Source organism: Capricornis sumatraensis, chromosome 5 (assembly GCF_032405125.1).
Source record: "Capricornis sumatraensis isolate serow.1 chromosome 5, serow.2, whole genome shotgun sequence".
NCBI lineage: Eukaryota > Metazoa > Chordata > Mammalia > Artiodactyla > Bovidae > Capricornis > Capricornis sumatraensis.
Genome location: NC_091073.1, coordinates 10,332,871 through 10,351,620, shown reverse-complemented (window position 1 = coordinate 10,351,620; position 18,750 = coordinate 10,332,871). Strand labels below are relative to the sequence as shown.

Genomic DNA, 18,750 nt, shown 5'->3' with positions numbered 1-18,750 from the left:
CGCTGAAATGAACTTGTGATCCTGAAATGCATTTTTAATGAGTTTCCTTTTTATTTTGCTGCTTCAGTGGCATATTTTAAAGACCCTTTGAAAAAAGCCACATTAAAACCCCCACCAAATGCCACAACACGCAAAATTGGATATTGGTTTATTCCAAAACTGCTGATCAGGAAGAGTGGCTCTTCATCACAAAATGTTGCAGTCACTTTATTTAAATGAGTTTGAATTTGCATTGTGATGTGCCATTCTGATTTAGGGAAAAAAAATTAGATTTTCAGATCAAATTGACCCAACCAGTGAAGCGTTAAGGAACTGGCAGGTTTAGTCTGAAAGCCTCATGTTCTATCAAACCTGCAGCCGGTGGAAGTCACCGGGCCCGTGGGAAACAACTTTCTCGCCGTGTCCTCCTCTGTCCCCGCCGAGTTCCGCTCTCACCGCTCTCCCTCTTGTCTCCCCAGGAGAGAGGCCGTTCCAATGCAACCAGTGCGGGGCCTCCTTCACGCAGAAAGGCAACTTGCTCCGGCACATCAAGCTGCACTCGGGGGAGAAGCCCTTCAAGTGCCACCTCTGCAACTACGCGTGCCGCCGGCGCGACGCCCTCACCGGCCACCTGAGGACACACTCCGGTAGGTCCCCTGGGCGGGCACAGGTGGGCACAGCGCAGGGGCGCCTGGCTCCCTCTGGGGCAGCCCTGTTCCCAGGACCAGTCCCCTGGGCACTGGCTGCACCCAGAGTATCAGCGCCCTCCCGCCATGCGCTCTGATCTCCCAACAAACCAGAGAAGGGTGGGGAAATGTTACACACGCTCGTTCACACACGCTCGTGCGCGCGCACACACACACACACACACACACACACACACGTCTCCTCTTAGAATAGTTTAAGAGAGTCCTCCTCATCCCGTTTTTCAGGTAAGTGGGTTTTTCTTTGCAAAGATTTTACCATCTTGCACTTGTCCTGAGTCTGCGGCCAATGCCCCGAAGTTTCCAAACACGTCTCTCCATGATCATTGTGAAGCCACCCTCATCGCTGTTTAAGGCCGAGCATGTTGGGGGTCATCATGGGGATAGTTTTCTTTGCAAAGGTGTCGCCTGGTGCACCCCGAGATGGGCCCAAAGGGACCCAAATGTAGCAGTCACACCAGAGGCTGACTGAGGCCCCGGTGGGAGAGGCCAGTTTGGAGCTGTTACCAGCATGTAGTAAACCCATCCGGGTAATTGGGGTCTCGGTGAGATGATGGTATCTGTGAATGCTCCACAGTATTTGAAGTGCTCCAGCCTGGGAGCCCGGACCAACCTCTGGTTATACTGGATCTCCTGCCTCCATAGCAGATTCCTTGGTGTTTCATGATCCGGTGGCCCTGTGATCTTCCAGGTCAGAGGAAGACAGGGTGAGACCTGTGTGCTGTCCCTGGGGGCATCTGACATCACGCCCTTCTCCTACCCTCAGGGAGCTCACCGCCTAGACCAGCAGCTCCCCGTCACCCCCAGGGCAGCACCTCAAAGAGGCCCCTGGCCCAGAGGAGGGATGCATGTCCTTGGAGAAGGTTGGCCTGGACTCAGGTGGTCTCTCCTCCATAGGTAGTGAGTGTAGTTAAGGCCACGGTTTGAAGCCTTCACACATTTGTTGAGCTCCCCAGGGAAGAGACACCAGAGCCCCCATGTGCACCAGGTGCCACGGTGCATGTGAAGGGACAGCAGGGGCACACAGAGGAGACAGCGGGTCTCCAGGGAGAGGTTTTTGGGTTCACCTTTGGAAAAGTTCCCAGTGAACGTGTGGCTCTGTGAGTGGTCCTAGAAAGGGGGCTGGGGGGCCTTTATGAGTATGGTGGGGATGTCCTCCTGAAGGGGCTCATCGGGAGGCCATGGGGACAGTTTGCAGCAGGCAGGCTGCCAGTCTGGTTCTCCAGTGCTCAGCCCAGCCATCTCCCCTTGTTCTGACCTCCTTCCCGACCATCAGCGTAGAGGAGGCTCCTAGGTGCTCTTAGAAATCCGGGATGGTGTGGTGTGGGCGAGCGTCCTAAAATCTCCTGTGAAAGGAGCCACTTGAAGCCAGTGGCTCCTCCCACAGCGGGAGATCAGTGGGTGACCCTGGGCCAGGGCCCTGCTGAGGGCTGGAAGGACTTTGCTGCAGGGGACAGGAAGATGGCATTTCCCCAAAGTGGAATGATGACACCGTGGCAGTGAGCATTCTTGGATGCTTGCAACATGGATAATAAGGAGTGCGTGTGTTGTCCCCTGAGAGGTGAAGGTTTACAGGGTCCCTATAGGCTTCAGATGTGACAGTTACACCGTCTGTGTACAGAGCCCACCAGGAAGTCTGGGACGGAGCCACTTCACCAGTACCCTTCGGGCAGCGTCAAGCCGACACCATCACAGTTGGTAGTGATGCTGCCCTGGAGCTGGTAGGATACCCAGCACTCCTTTGGCAGAAAAACAAAAAGACTCAGTCTTAGCTTGACACCTACCATTGTCATCCCAGGTCACTCTGATTTGCAACAGAAATCTCTCCTGTGTACCAGTCGTGTGGTGAAATTAGAAACATCTAGTGCCATGTTTTAGGTTCTTCAGGCTCCATTCCTGCTTATTTCATTTGTGGCATGATAGTGTCCTGCTCCAAGTATGGCTAACAATATAGATAGTCGCAGGCTTTGGACAGTTTATTTCCATTAAGGATTCACTGATGAGCGAGTAGATGAAATTATAGGGAGAGAACCATCGTTGATCCAGGGCTGCTGGTGATTCTGCCATCAGAAAGTGCCGCTCACACACAGCTCCTGGGGGAAGAAAGAAAACAACAGTGATTTAGGTTCTACAAGATGATTTCGTAGGAACAAAATGAAGACTTCAGCCTTTGTCTACAAACCTAAGTGTGGTTGTGTTCTATTCCATTATGAAGTGGCTGCACTCCCATTCCACTAAAAACTGCCGTCAACTTGGTAACTTTCCCTGGCAACTGGTGTTGGTCTGAGATTCCGGCTATAGGACTTGTCCCATACTAATACGAGGGTGGTCTGGAATGGTGGGGGAGGGTCCCCCTCCCTTCTCTGCTTTCTTTGGAAGTTGCAAGCTTGGCTAGTGACCTTCCTTCCTACAAAATAGTGGGCTATACTTTAAGATACACTGTAGTTTAGTTGCTTCCAAGAACTGAAGTATGTTCCAGAGTTAAAGTCAGTCATATACTCAGACAGCAATGGGTTTTCAGACAGAAATGGGTTTTCAGACCACATGTACAGGAATTTGCTGAAGTTACAGTGTTTCCAGGAAAGGACATGGAGTGAGTTATCTTTATTCTATTAGTCTCTAAAGGGCATACTCAACAAAAAGTGCAGTTTTAAGCAACATTGTATATTTCAGTGTTGTTTCTCTGATGTTAGGGATACAGCACTTTCTCCAGATAAAGAATTATTCTTTTTCCCCACTAGTAAATGTTCCAGAAGTCAAATTTTGTTTTTCATCCTGGTTTTCTTAAACTGTAGCTTCTGTTCACCTAAGTAAGAGATTTAACCAATACAAGCTTTGGTTAAGCCATTTCACCAAACATTCCTATGTGAATGGCATAGATTTTGACATAATACTCTCAAATATGTGAAATCTAACAATATGAGCAGGAAAGCAGAAGATTCTGGCTTTAGAATGGAAATTAATAGAATATCCTTTATCCATTTCATCTCCTAAAATGCTATCTATTATAATCTTTAAGTGAAGGTATGATACGAATTTGTTCTAGTCTTTTCCTAAAATATCACTCAATAAAATTCAGGAAGAGCTAAACTGTGTATAGAAGTATACTGCTCAATACAGTAGCCACAAGCCATAGGTGGGATTTACTTTTTAATTACTTAAAATTAGAGTTCAAATTTCCGTTCTTAGTGGCACAGACCATACTTTGATCAGTGTTCACACGTGGCCCGTGGCTGCTGCATTGGACAGCTCAGGGGGAGAGCACTTCCTTCCTCACAGTGAGTTCTGTTGGACAGGGCTGCTCTATTTAAGAGAAGCCACGCTATTCTAAGGGTCTTTGGGGGAGAAAATAGAGCTTTTCCAAGTTAGAACCAGAAAATACATTTTGGGAACAGAAGGCTCATTTCACTGAAGGCTGGTTATCCACTGTGGTTTCTTCCAGACCTCAGATTATTAGTTTAACACTAATTTGGTAGTTGAATTCACTTCGGTTGCATTAAATCCGGCACCAATGTCATGCCAGGCCTGGCCCATGGTGTAGAAGTGGACAAGAGGCCGACTTTGGAGCTGAGTGTGTATATTATCCTGCCAACATGTGCACATCTTCCGCACATCTCTGCCTTGGTGTTGGGCATCCCTGGTATCACACTGCAGTGGTTTGTTTTCTTTAGTTAAAAGACAGACTTCATGGTTTAAGTAGGAGAGAATTTGGTAGGCTGGACAGTGAACAAGTTAAAATGAAAAAAAGGTGGCAGGAGTTCTTGGTACAATCAGGAAACCCCTGATCACTCACACTTTTAAATTCAGTCATCTTAACTGAGTCCATAATACTTTTAGCTCTCAAGAATAGAGGGGTTGTGCTTTGTTTTTTTTGTTTTTTTGCCCTTTTGATGAGAAGTATATTGCATGCCTTCCCACGACACGTGCGGCCGCTATTTAATCGGGGTCTCGAACTCCATTGTGTCTCCTGCAGTTGGTAAACCTCACAAATGTGGATATTGTGGCCGAAGCTATAAACAGCGAAGCTCTTTAGAGGAACACAAAGAGCGCTGCCACAACTACTTGCAAAGCATGGGCCTCCCAGGCACGCTGTACCCAGGTAAGCACCGAGGGCACAGGCTGCCTGCCGCGCTGCCCCTGCCCGCCACGGGCCTGGGCCCGGAGCCGCCACAGCTGGGATGGAGCGGCGTCTCTGGCCACTAAAGCCTCACGAGGACTGCCTCCTGCTCCCCAGCTCTCCCAGACTTCCTCTCACCAGGGAGCACGTGCTCGTGAAACCCCTCCCTCTCAAAATCTGCATCAGCTTCTAAGATCATAGCGACCCTTGAAAGTCTCAGGTTTTTACTTTTCTGGTTTTTTTTTTTTTTTTTGGTGGTTTTTGTTTTTTTCAACCTGGAAGTATAGATTGCTTCTTTGTGCTTAGTCATCAAAATAAGATGTGAAATCTGGCTATAAAAATGATTTTTTTTTCATGAAGTGGATCAAATAAGAGTGTTCAGGCCATGTTTTCATTCATCAGTGTTGGCACCAGCCTGGGACATAGGGTAACTGAAAGACCCTGACTGTCTGTGGTCCTGCACCTGTCACAGGATTCAAGGGAAGATTCTTTTTTCCCTCCTGTGCTCTAATGCTTTGCTGTGTATCTGTTACATTTCAAGATGTTTGGCTCTGATCTGAGACACGCTGAAGTGAAAGGTGTTAACAGAGAGAGTATGGAAAGGGCTGAATTTACTCAAGGGGCCAGCTGTATTGTCAAAAGCACCTTTCTGATTTTCTAAGACATGAGATTTATGGATAGATCAGCTCAAGTTCACCTCTTTCAAAACACTGCTCATTTAGCATGACTGCTGGAAAAATCCTCATTGGATGGAGGTGTGCGTACATGTTAAGTCACTTCAGTTGTGTCTGACTTTCTGCGACCCTATGGACTGTAGCCCACCAGACTCCTCTGTCCATGGGATTCTCCAGGCAGCAGTACTGAGGTGGGTTGCCATGCCCTCCTCCAGGGCATCTTGCCAACCCAGGGATTGAATCCTCCTCTCTTCCATCTCCTTCACTGGCAGGCAAGTTCTTCACCACTAGCACCAGACGGAGGAGTAGATGTTAAATGAATAGCTGAGATTTTATCAAGCCGCATTCAGCTTTCCGACTTTAATAAATGGCTCATAAAGAAAAATCCACCAGGGGACTCTCAGGTTATTAGTTTTAAATGTTAACATTTATTTTATTTTGTTATTGGGATTAGATACATGTAACATGAGGCTTACTATCCTGTTTTTAAGTGGGGTGGTGGTTTTAGTTGCTAAGTCATGTCCGATTCTTGCGACCCTATGGACTGTAGCCCACCAGGCTCCTCTGTCCATGGGATTCTCCAGGCAGGAATACCGGAGTGGGTTGCCATTTCCTTCTCCAGGGGGTCTTCCTGACCCAGGGATCAAACCCAGGCCTCCTGCATTGCTGGCAGATGCTTTACTGACTGAAAGGGAAGCCCTGTTTTTAAGTGTGCTTCAGTGCTATTAAGTGAATTCAGTAATGCTCAGATTACTAATGGCAGCTGAGATCAGCAGAAAGAGTAGTTGGTGTCAGAATAAAGTCCTAAAAATTGAGTAGTCTTGGCATCAAGGAGTAGGGTTCTGTGGTCCTAGTACCATTTCCCCCACTGATCTGGGGTCAATCTGGGCCTTAATCTTCTCACCTGTAAAATGGGGAGATTGCATCAAGTTATCTTTTAGCTTCCTTGAAAGTCTAAGGTCTATTTCTAGAACATAAAGGCATTATAGCTTAGTGGAAGAGAGGAGAGTAGGTATTAATAATAATAATAATAATATATCAATTTGTGGCCAAACCCTCGAGTAGGAGATTAAGGGATGAGAAGATGATTATATAAAATGTAAATACTTGGTATTACATTTTTCTGTTAAAAAAATGGGTATGAAAGTCAGTGCTTTTAATGAATGATTAAATAAGTCATTTATCTACTCAACAAATATTTCCTGAGGACATATTATATACCATGCCAAGTCCTACTGAAGATGAGTTCAGTTCAGCCACTCAGTCATCTCAGACTCTTTTCAACTCCATGGACTGAAGCACACAAGTCTTCTGTGTCCATCACCAACTCCCAGAGCTTGCTCATACTCATGTCCATCGAGTCGGTGATACCATCCAACCATCTCATCCTCTGTTATCCCCTTCTCCTCCTGCCTTCAATCTTTCCCAGTATCAGGGTCTTTTCCAATGAGTCAGTTCTTCGCATCAGGTGGCCAAAGTATTGGAGCTGCAGCTTCAGCATCAGTCCTTCCAGTGAATATTCAGGACTGATTTCCTTTAGGATGAACTGGTTTGATCTTGCAGTCCAGGGGACTCTACTGAGATAGTAATCTGAATTTCCCTCCTAAACTGCACACATGGAATTGGGATAGCAAGATGATCCAGAGGCCCAGCAGAGCTCACAGGTTGCCTCCACTGTTTTCATGACTAAACAGACAAGCCCTAACGTCCAATGGGCTTCGGGGAGCTTCTCCTTCACCGAGACCTGGATGCAAATGCCTCTGACTCTGTTTCCAAATGCCTCTTAGGCTTGTCTCTTAGGTGGGAGTCAGGCAGTTCCTGCCTGACCGACCTCATGGAAAGGCTCTGAGCAGAGATCTGTGTCATGCCCTCACCTGAATCCACACATCAGGGACTTCCTGGACACCTTGACGTCAGGGATATATATATTACATAGTACCCTATGGTCAGAATTCATTTAGTCCTAAGATGCAAACTGGTTCCCTTTGCGGGTCAGATGGTTTGGAATTCCATACCGTGGCTTTTAGTCCTGTTCTCAGGAGATGAGGCTTCTTGTGTGAAGTTCATGCTGGTGGAGGATCCATAAAAGCCCTTTGAAGAAGGCCCTTCAAGGCTGCATCAAGGCGCAGGCAGGCAGTGGGTGAGGGCCTCACTGGGCTCGGGCCGGCTGACCTATACTTTCTGTGCATTTCTCATGCGCATCCCTTCCACACCTCCTGGGACCAGGCCTCACAAGCATGCACATGGGCCCTGAAATAGGCTTGAACCCCTCCAGTCCACCTTAGGTTGCGGCCATTCTTTGGGCTTAGGTAAAGACAAAGCCTAGTTTATGAGACATGGCCAAGATTTAATTTTTCTGAATATGATTTTATTTAGGAAGAAGCTTTCTGGTCATCTGCTATAATTTCCTAATGTCTTTATAGAAAACATAAGTTTCTCTTGAGCCTTTAGGTGCATAGATTGTGTTAGAAGCTTAGAGAGAAATATATCAGTGGTCTGGGAGCTCTGGACTTGTGGTCCCTCACTGTGGTGGTTCTGAGGGTCTCAGGAGGCCCCATGGTCTGGCAGAAAGGAAACCCAGCTCAAGGTGCTGTAGGCACCCTGGGCCACAGAGTCCGCGTTTGCAGAAAAGGATGGGCAAATCAGGAAGCGTGTCAGCTTGATCAAGAAGACAACCAGTGCAATTGACTTCTATGGGTTTTATTCATACCCCACCCCACCACCGTAAATCAGGATGTGAGCTATTATGTTTACCTATTTAACAAGAAACCCACATTTCCAAGGCTAAAAAGTCAGTTACCAGTGGTAATCGCTGATATGAAATATATGTTTTCAACGTGGCGTTCATTGTGAAGCAATGAAAACCTAAAATTTAGAAACAGGGATTTTCCTGGCAGTCCATGGGTTAAGACTCTGAACTACCAGTGAAGGGGGACAGATTCAATCCCTGGTCAGGGGACTAAGATCCCATTAGACTTCATGGAACCACAAAAAAAAAAAAAAAGGAGAGCTAAAGAAAAAAATGCTTAGAAATGCTCAGAATTGCTTCTGGCCTCACCAGCTGTGCTGGGGCCAGAAACACAGGGGAACCACGGGGGAGAAAGGCCTGGATGCTGCACGTGTGTCTTCTGGGGTCATGGATGTTTTCAGCACAAAATTAGTGTCAAATTTTGTCAATTTGTCGATCTTGTTGGAATAATATAAAATAAAAGAGGAATTGACATTTTTAAAAAAGAAAAGTAATGTCCAGTGTTATATTAAAACATTGCTGTCAGCTGGACCTCTTTGAAGAATAGACAGAGAAATCAATAATAGAAATGGATAAACCTTCCAGAGACCCTGTGATCAATCAGCATGTCCTATCTAAGAAAGGAAGACACACAGAGTAGTGGGATTTCAATGAACTCTACAGAATTGGTTTGGGAAGAATTCATTAACCATTAGGAAAGAAGTCAGTTTAGATTTTTAGCTTCTCGCATATTAGGAGAAATTGCAAGGAGATGAAAAATTTATATTTCCAAAAGTCCAACCAGAAAAACTAGTACACGGAGAGGCTATGCAGAATATATAGCTGTATCTTCAGCTATGGAAAGAAAGGGATTGCGTAGCCAAGCAAAGACCAGCTAGAAGTACTCCCTAGATCACCTCTCATCACCACAGTTTCCAGCTTCCCTACAGTGCTTGCTCTTTGACTTTCCAGGTTGCTGTGTTCAGGGCCCAGGAACTCCCGAGTTCTTTCCCCTCTCGCCAGGGTTGGCTGCAGCATTCTCGTGACCACGTTTCTCCTACATTTCTGTTCAGTGTGACAGAGTCAGACCCTTAGATCGTTTTTGCTGAGACTTCTTTCATTCTCAAGAGGGCTGTTGTCAGGAGTGACTGAATGAGTGTACGGGGGAGTATTTGAAACGTTAAGAGCACTTGTCAATGGGACGCAATTGTAAAATCACAGTCCAGTTTCTGGGGAGAGTGGTGGTGCTTGTTCCCTGATCTTAGGGAATGAGGCAGGTGTCATCAGCTCTGATCCTCCTCTGGCTGGCAGGGTTGCTGGGAAGATTAGAAATAATCTCCGCAAAGATGCTGGCTCTTGTAGGCACTTAGCACATGTCAGATTTAACGCTGGATGACGAGACCAAATCCTTTGACTATAAGCGTTTCTAAACTGGTCTCTCTAACTGTCTTTGACTTTAGTCATTAAAGAAGAAACTAATCACAGTGAAATGGCAGAAGATCTGTGCAAGATGGGATCAGACCGCTCCCTTGTGCTGGACAGACTAGCAAGTAACGTCGCCAAACGTAAGAGCTCTATGCCTCAGAAATTTGTTGGTAAGAGTTAAACGTTTCCTGTCTCTTAAAAGAACAACCATGTGGGTGCTTTAGACAGTGATTAGTTGAGGGAAAAAGAAAGGAAACATATCTCGTTTTTTCAAAAAAAAAAAAAAAGGCAAAATTTAGCAAGCTTAACGTTTCTCAAGTCTCTTGGAATGGTTTTCTGATAGGCTTCTTAAAACTACCAGATCTTCTCCCAGGAGCTGTTCTTCGAGGTGGTTTTGCAAGGTCTGGGGCACCTGATGAGGTCTGCCCTGTGGCTATCAGGGATGGCTGATCAGTGAGCCCAGGGCAGAGGGCACACCGCCCAGACCCCCAGCCCCAGCAACCTTGCTGAGCCTCAGTGGCTCCTTTGTCCAAAGTTCATAATACTCCCCACGGGGGCTACTTCAAAGTCTAAAAGGGCAGAACTGCAGGGCAACTGGCCTGCGAGCTGAACAGCAAGGAGTAGCCTCAGCCTCGATTGCTGTTTTCACTGCTCGGCATCTGTGCGGTACTGTCAGGGTGGGGTAACCCTTTCCTCCAGTGTAGACGGTGGGCGCACCCACAGCCCTGTCGTCCAGCCCTGGCACTAGACGTGTGACTAGGGTAACACCTGGGCAGGTGGGAGGGTAGAGAGGCACTGGGCTGGGACTCAGCCTGAGGGTGTGAGTTCACAGCCAGGTGTGAGCTATCACCTTGCGAAACGACTCTCCTCTGCAGCCCAAGCTCCATCCTTTACATATCTCACAGGCTGTTATGGGCTTCTCTCGTGACTCAGACAGTAAAGAATCTGCTCGCAATGCTGGAAACCTGGGTTTGATCCCTGAGTAGGGAAGATCCCCTTGAGGAGGGCATGGCAACCCACTCCATTACTCTTGCCTGGAAAATCCCATGGACAGAAGAGCTTGGTGGGCTGCAGTCCATGGGGTCAGGAAGAGTCAGACCCGGCTGGGTGGCTAAGCACACACACACAGGGTTTTATGAACATAGAGTAACACCAGGATGTGAGAACATTTAACACCCTCAGTGTGAAGGTGGCATTATGAAGATAATATGGAAAGAGGATGGGGGAGGGGAGGGTCACATCCAGGGAACGGATCAGTAAAAGCTTGTGAAGTTGACAGTGACCTTGAGATAGGAAGAGGATTTCTCCACATTTTTCTCAGTGGAAGAATGGAGGAGGATTCTAGGCAGATCAGAACAAATACAGAGCAGTGGTGATGCTGGTTGGGGACTTGAGGGGCACATGTGGAAGGCTTGAGAAGCAGATTCCAGGATGAGTCACGGCCCCTCAGGGAATCCCCTGAGTAGCAAAGCCCCAGTCAGCTCTGGTCACAGGTGAATGGCCTTTGGATGCCAAGGTGAGAAATACAGCCTTAACCCAGCAGGCGGAAGAGAGCGCTGGCATGTCTTTAACTGGAGTCACCTCTTGGAAAATAGAGACCTCTGGTGCCAAAAATTGATTGGAAATGGGAGAACGTGGGGCCTTGGTGGCCTGGAAAGAGGAAGATATGGGGCAGAGGCTGGTGAAAGAGGAAGGTGGGCCACACGGGTGATGGAAACCGCAAGTCATGGGGACTCAGGAACACATGTGCCATTGACAGGTTCTGGGAATTGACAGTCTGGGTTTGGTCTGTCCATTTTGAAGGACTTTCTGAATGATGCCCCGTGGAAACCTGGGGAATGTGTGTTAGGAGAGAGGATGGTGCTAGAATGGGGTCAGTAGTCAGGCGTGGGGTGGGTGCTGGCTTGCAGGAGAGGACAGGACCCAAGGGGAGGCCAGGTTCTTGGGTTCCAGCCTCTCTCCAACACTGAAGAAAAGGCTCCATTTTGATCACGTTTTAAGTAGAGGTTTTTCGTAGGCCTGGAGTTGGGAGGGGTGACGGGAGGAAGGAATCAGTTAAAAAACACTTTTCAAAGCACCGGCTGCAGACAAGAGTGTGGAGAGTCACCCACAGGAGTGTGAGCCTTTAGACTGTGAGAAATGGGGAGGCCGCTCACTTCCTGTGCAGAAAGGGGGTAAGGTGACTCAGAGCACTGACTTCTAGGGGTGGGATTTCAAGCAGCACCAGGTGGGAGTGAGAACAGGGCCCCTCACCCCTCCCAGGAGGCCGTGTGTGGTGGAAGGGGGATGGGGGCCCCCGTAACCAGGGGAGATGGAGCAGCAAGTGTGTCTGAGGATGGTTGGACCGTCATGGGCCCTGGGGAGCTGGGTACCACTTCCCTCTTCAGATCAGAAAACTGGAGGATGCCCAAAAAAACAGTCACTCAGGGATGTCCGACTCTTTGCGACCCCATGGACTGCATTGTCCATGGAATTCTCAAGGCCAGAATACTGGAGAGGGTAGCCTTTCCCTTCTCCAGGGGATCTTCCCAACCCAGGGATCGAACCCAGGTCTTCTGCATTGCAGGCGGATTCTTTACCAGCTGAACCACAGGATGGCAAGGGCTTTGTGAATGGGTGTTTCAGCCCCTATGGCTGATGGAGACTTCAGACCAAATTACCATCGGTGAAACTGCCGTAGCTACCTCCAGGGAGAGCACAGTTTAGGTGTTGTATTGAGATTTAGATAGTTTTTGTTTGAAAAAAAAAAAAATATATATATATATATATATATATATAAAGAATAAAAAAAAACAGAACCCCTCTCTCTGATCAAACAAAACTAAGGTTAAAAGAAGTCCCTGCGAAGAGGTGGACCACACAGGAGAAGTGGGGTGGGGGTCGGAGGCAGAGGGTGCCGGAGTGGAGATTGGAAAGAGGGGCTCAGAACCAGCAGTGCAGGCTGGTAGATGTTTCCCCAAGAGTTTGGTGCCTGGCAGTTTATTTCTGAAATAATGCCTCTTGCCCTCACATCAACTTGATGGGGTTTTCATCAACCCCTCCTCCCTTGTCATGGTTTCTCCATGCCAAAAATCAAAAAGGAAATGGACCTCTAAGACCTCTCTTTACCTCTAGAAGCTGATTTTATCTTCTTATATGATTTCAGAAAGAGTGTGCAGAAACCCAGCTGTTACAGTACAAGCTGGCCCAGTAGTGGTGGGGTTGGAAGAGCTCCAAGTTTTCATTCAAGAGAGGCTCAGACCCTGCCCTCTTCCTATCATGCTTGGTCACTGAGTCGTGCCCAGCTCTTTGCAACCCTGTGGACTGTAGCCTGCCAGGCTCCTCTGTCCGTGGGATTCTCCAGGCAAGAATCCTGGAGGGAGTTGCTGTTTCCTTCTCTAGGGGATTTTCCCAACCCGGGGATCAAACCTGCATCTCCTGTGTCTCCTGTAAGGCAGGCAGATTCTTCCCCACTGAGCCGCTGGGGGAGACCCTTAGTACTCTTTCTATTTATTTTGAACGCTCTCTTAATTGATTGGGCTTTGCATGCAAGCAGCTGTTTTCAAGAAGCTTCTGCAGGTGTTGTTTCCATATACGTTTCTGTGTTTGAGGAGGTCTGCCTGCTGCCTTTCTTCTTGAAGAACGTTGTGACGAGCGAGGTTGGTCACAGTCTTTGTTCCCCCAGTCTAGAACTTTCTAGATTTTGCCATCATGACCGAAGGCAAGAGTCCCATTTTCTGTCTGAGTACCCGAAGAGTTTTTTCTTTAACCTAAAAGTTGAATACAACTAGGTTGCATCTTGGTGTTTTGCATTCTGAATAAAAATTTCCTGACATTTTAATCTGGGGATTCCCTTCTTTTCTGTTTTATTTCTTGGAAATTCTCTTTTATATGAATATGTATTTTGTTCCATTTGTTATGATCTCTGTTCAGAGATACCAGTCATCCTTTTATTGGAGAGTTTGTCTTCCATATCTGTTAGCATTTCTCTAAGTTGATTTTTTTTTTTTTTTTGCCCTTTTCACATTTATTCCCTGTTACTATCTTGTGTTTTTCCTCTCGATCAGTGATTCCATTTTCAGGAGTTTATGTTCTATTGCTTGCTATTTCTAATCCCTGTATTATCTGTAAATAACACTGTTTGGACCTCATTTTGTTTCCTGAGATCTAAAATCTCCTTTTTCATCTTATTGTGTTGTTCTAGCCCATCAGGTTTCAGTATCTTTTTAACTGAATTCATGTCACAAAGCAGTTATGAGACATTCTTCTCTTCCTTGAATTAGGCTTTTTCTGAGGATGGGCTTATTGTTCTATATTTTACTTCCTTTCTTCCCTTGTCTTGCTAGAAAATATATTCACAGTAACCATGACCTTTTCTTTTCATCTTGCTTATTTGACTTGGGCTGATAGAGCTTGACTGATGTTTGCTGTTCTTCCCATTGTACCTGAGATGTGGTTTTTTGTTTGTTTGTTTGTTTCTGAGCGAGCTCAGCTTTTCTCAGTGCTGAAGGAATGCCAGGGATGAGGTTGGAGGAGTTCAAGGAAGGCAAAGTGCAGTCTTTGTTAAAACACTTCCTCTCTGTCCTTTCTCCCTCATTCTGAGATTTGGCTAAATGCCCTAAACCAGTTTATCACTGTACCTGGTTGGGAAGTATTTCTAGCTGCCAGAGGATGCTCTGGCCCTTGGGGTGTTTCCTCCCAGTCCACAACATTGAGGACTTAACTCTCATCTCTCACCTAGTGAATCAACCTCAGCGCTCGCCCATCCAGTGTCACCTGGTCTCATTAGGAGAGGTTTCAACCAGGTTTTGATCAGAAGTGAAAAAAGACAGCTATTTGAATTGATTCTCTATGGATATGAGGATGTTAGGGAAACTGCTGAGGATTTTGTTGCTTCACACTTAAGGTTTTATAAGTAAAATCAGCTGTCAAGCTTAGCCATGTATCTCATGCCAGAATTTTCTTTCCTTGATTTTTATAAATATGTATTTCCTTAGACTATGTACCTTTCTTTAGCATTCTGCCCAAGTGAATGTTGTGGGATTTTCTCACTCTGTGGAATATTAAGGGAAGAGAAATTCTGTGGGTGGTTTTAATATGCCACGTGGGTCTTCCCCCTACATCCTTTTATTGTTGATACCCAGTTTTAAAGAACAGTTGCTCAGGAAAGCACAGAATAATGACTCTGGGAGAAATGGGATCATTAGTGGGAAAGCACCATTTTGGGTGGAGCTATAAGCACTTTATATGTATCAGAATTGTCGTGAAGCCCACTCCCTTCCCCACCCTGCCAGGCTTTAATGGAGGGATAGACCAGGCCAAAGGGACTCATTTTCCTCTGGGGTTAATGTAACTAGACATTTATCACCTTGATACAAAAATAGGGGGAAAAAATCACATGGCGTCTGTATTGCTGTTCAGTTACCTTAATGGGGAGAAACACCACCTCTGTGATCACTGCCACCCAACTTCCATAGAGATTCCAATATATCCTGGCTCTGCAGAGGGTGTGTCTGGCCATGGACAAGTATCTGTGCATCATGTAAGGGTCACGTGGCACCGCGGTCAGGGCGTGTGCCACTCCTGACTACCAGCAGACTGAGATGAAAGGGAGCCAGGCCGCTGTGTGATACACACGCCAACAAAGCAAGAAGCAGGGCCTCAGGATGCTTTCTAGTCCGACGCGGCATACTTCTGGATAGCTGTCAGTGGCCTCAGATTTATTAAGGACTGTTAGTAAGCCTAGGAACTCTGGAGCAGTTTACCCTTCTGTTGCTGGAACTGGCTGCAGGCCATGATGTCAGGTGTCAGTGTGGGAGGTGTGAGGGTCTCCACCATGAGCGGTCTCGCCAGCCACCGTCAGCCATAACCTGGGCCCCTGGGCAGCCAGAGGCATCCTCACTTCTGCCTTCCGCCAGTAGGGCTGCCCAGGTGGTGTGAGTGGTAAAGAACCCAACTGCCAGTGCAGGAGACATAAGAGGTTCAACCCCTGGTTTGGGAAGATCCTCTGGAGGAGGAAATGGCAACCCACTCCAGTATTCTCGCCTGGAGCATCCCATGGACAGAGGAGCGTGACGGGCTCCAAGGCCATAAGGTTGCACAGAGTTGGACTCAACTGAAGCAACTTAGCACACATGCACACACGTGATGGAGAAGAGCCCTTCTTCCTTCAAAGCCTGCCAGCGTCCTTTAATATAGTCTTCCCTGGGTCTCCTAGCTCCCTCTCCCCTTAGTTTCTTCTTGCTGCTCCCTGTGTGGGACACATATCACAGTCTGCAGCTGGTGCTTAGCAGCTGAAGGATGAACTACTCCGTAGTTCTCAGACTTATTCATAATCCTTTAAAAATCTGTGACATCAACCATCCAGAAATATGCGTCATCATACTAGAAAGCAGAATTAAGTCCCCACAGCAAACCTCCCTTTTCCTTCCCAGAACTTCCCAGACAGGGATGCGCCCTATGTGACGCTGCACTAATCTCTGTCTCCTCTGTGGGCTGTGAAGGGTGCTACTTGTTGGCCATTCTGTCCTTCCTGTCTGGTCCAGGGTGGACACTCGGTGGACATGTGTTGAGAGAAGGAAAGAGAAGGAGGGTTGAAACGTAAACAGCTCATACCTGCCTCTGAATGTCCCTCCACCCATGACTTATTAACTAACCATCACTGAAAGTAAAGTGGATCAATAGACCTTAACAGTGAGGCAGACAGTTCACTCATGAATTTGCTAGTTAAGCCAAGGTTTCCTACTGAGCTTAGAATCTGTACATCAAGAAGGTGTTATCTTCAAGGATAGTAATTTTATTTCTTTATGAAAACTTGTACTCAAAAGCTAATTACAAGAAGTCAAATCTTTTCTCAAATTTCCCCTTTCCAGGGGAAGCGATCTCGCTGCCTCCTACAAACCGTGATATTAAACCTTAGGCTTCTTGAGGCCAAACTCGCTGACAAGTCATTGACAGTAATTTCTTGAATCATTCCTGCTCAGTAATTGTTTGAAGGAACAAGTAAATGTCACCCCTGGAGCTTGCTCCGGCTGCTCTCAACTTTCTACCAACTTTCCACCAAATGACCGCTGCACAGGCTCCTTGCTGCTAAGAACTGAGAAGCAGGCATGGAATTAAGAGGCCAGGGAAGATGTGGAGGCTGGTACATCTGATGGTGCTTTTCACTCTCACGCAAGTCAGAGCCAGCTTTTTGTTGTTGACAAGACTGATACCATTTCACTATGCAGAATATAAAGTTTCTGTATTTTTGATTGAGCTTTATTCTAGAGTATTATAGTTATGAACTTAAAATATATGACCTATCACACATTGTTATAATCATATAATTGCTTGAATTAAATAAATTAGTGATGTTAACCAGCCATTGTGAGTTACTTAGAACTCTATAGGAAAACATATCATTTCAATATTAATTTTAAATTAAATATAGAGCTTCCAGGTGGCGCTAGTGGTAAAGAACCTGCCTGTCAATGCAGGAGACATAAGAGAAATGGGTTCAATCCCTGGGTCAGGAAGACCCCCTGGAGGAGGGCATGGCAACCCACCCCAGTATTCTTGTCTGGAAAATCCCATGGACAGAGGAGGCTGGTGGTCTATAGTCCATAGGGTCGCAAAGACTGGGACACAACTGAAGTGATTGGCACACTCAGCACACTCAAAATGTTTACTAAGACCCAGAGTAAATACAAGTATTGGTTTAGTGTTTGGATACATGCTACTTAAATTGGCACACCATCCTTGGTTCACCTGCTCCTTTACTGATTTGTGTAGACAAACTGGTTTAAATGCCACCCCCCACCCCCCGCCCCCGGACAGGGCGCCATGCCAGGTACAGGGCGGGCAGAGACGTGTCAGCCTTGCCCATTTTGCTGATGTCCACATGGTGTGTCTGCCCGAGGTCGTTGCCCCCATGGGTGTAACTGTCAGCTGTTGCTGCCAGGCACAGAGGTAACCTGGGCCTCTCTGACTGTCATCCGCTTCCCACAGGGGACAAGTGCCTGTCGGAACTGCCCTACGATGGCAGTGCCAGCTACGAGAAGGAGAACGAGATGATGCAGACACATGTGATGGACCAGGCCATCAACAACGCCATCAGCTACCTGGGGGCCGAGTCCCTGCGCCCCCTGGTGCAGACACCCCCAGGCAGCTCCGACGTGGTCCCGGTGCTCAGCCCCATGTACCAGCTCCACAAGCCGCACGCCGAGGGCCCCGCGCGCTCCAACCACTCAGCCCAGGACGGTGCCGTGGAGAACCTGCTGCTGCTCTCGAAGGCCAAGTCCGCGTCCTCGGAGCGCGAGGCGTCCCCGAGCAACAGCTGCCAAGATTCCACGGACACCGAGAGCAACACGGAGGAGCAGCGGGGCGGCCTCATCTACCTGACCAACCACATCACCCCCCACGCGCGCAACGGCCTGTCCATCAAGGAGGAGCACGCCGCCTACGAGGTGCTGCGCGCGGCCTCCGAGGGCCCCCCGGACGCGCTGCGCGTGATCGGCACGAGCGGGGAAGCCCTCAAGGTGTACAGGTGCGAACACTGCCGCGTGCTCTTCCTGGACCACGTCATGTACACCATCCACATGGGCTGCCACGGCTTCCGAGACCCCTTCGAGTGCAACATGTGCGGCTACCAAAGCCAGGACCGCTACGAGTTCTCATCCCACATCACGCGCGGGGAGCACCGCTTCCACATGAGCTAAACCCGGCCTGTGCGAGCCCACCGGAAGAGCGCCCGCGCCCTGCACGCGCCCCCTGGCGGGCAGCGGGGCTGAACTGGACCGCTGTGCTTTGTGCTCTAGGTGGAACTTCATTTTGTTCTGACTTGGTTGATTTGCTTTTGAGAACAGGACATTCTTCTTGTTAGATGTGGAGTTCCATTTGGAGCCCCCGGAATGCTCTCTTACTAGACGATTCTGTAGACCGCAGGCTGAAATCCCCTCCCCTGTTGCTTCCTAGAAATCGCCGGCCTCCAAGTGATAGGTCATGTTCGGAAAGAATTGTAGAGTAACAGGCGGAAGCCCGGGAAGGAATGAGCTGGTTCCGTGCTGAGCGTGGTTTTGCGCACCAGATGGGGTTTGCAGGGTCCCGGGAGCCGGGCGCACAGCCCCTGCGCTGTGGCCGTGACCGTGACCCTGGGGTGAAATG

At 47.8% G+C, this 18,750-nt stretch overlaps 1 protein-coding gene across 15 annotated transcripts in view; it reads left to right on the top strand.

Annotated features, from left to right (window-relative positions):
* Window positions 1-18,376, top strand: part of IKZF1 (IKAROS family zinc finger 1) — a 79,179-nt gene extending 60,803 nt beyond the window's left edge. For 3 of the 15 annotated variants that reach the window (XM_068972477.1, XM_068972475.1, XM_068972474.1), the window contains 4 exons: window positions 459-626; window positions 4,657-4,782; window positions 9,663-9,797; window positions 17,596-18,376. In XM_068972477.1, coding sequence (XP_068828578.1) covers window positions 459-626; window positions 4,657-4,782; window positions 9,663-9,797; window positions 17,596-18,305 — 1,139 coding nt within the window. In that variant the 3' untranslated portion in view covers window positions 18,306-18,376. Of the gene's footprint in view, window positions 1-458; window positions 627-4,656; window positions 4,783-9,662; window positions 9,804-17,595 lie in introns of those variants that run through there. The other 12 variants (XM_068972480.1, XM_068972476.1, XM_068972487.1 and 9 more) reach the window with 10 other exon arrangements.
* The last annotated feature ends 374 nt before the right edge of the window (window positions 18,377-18,750 follow it).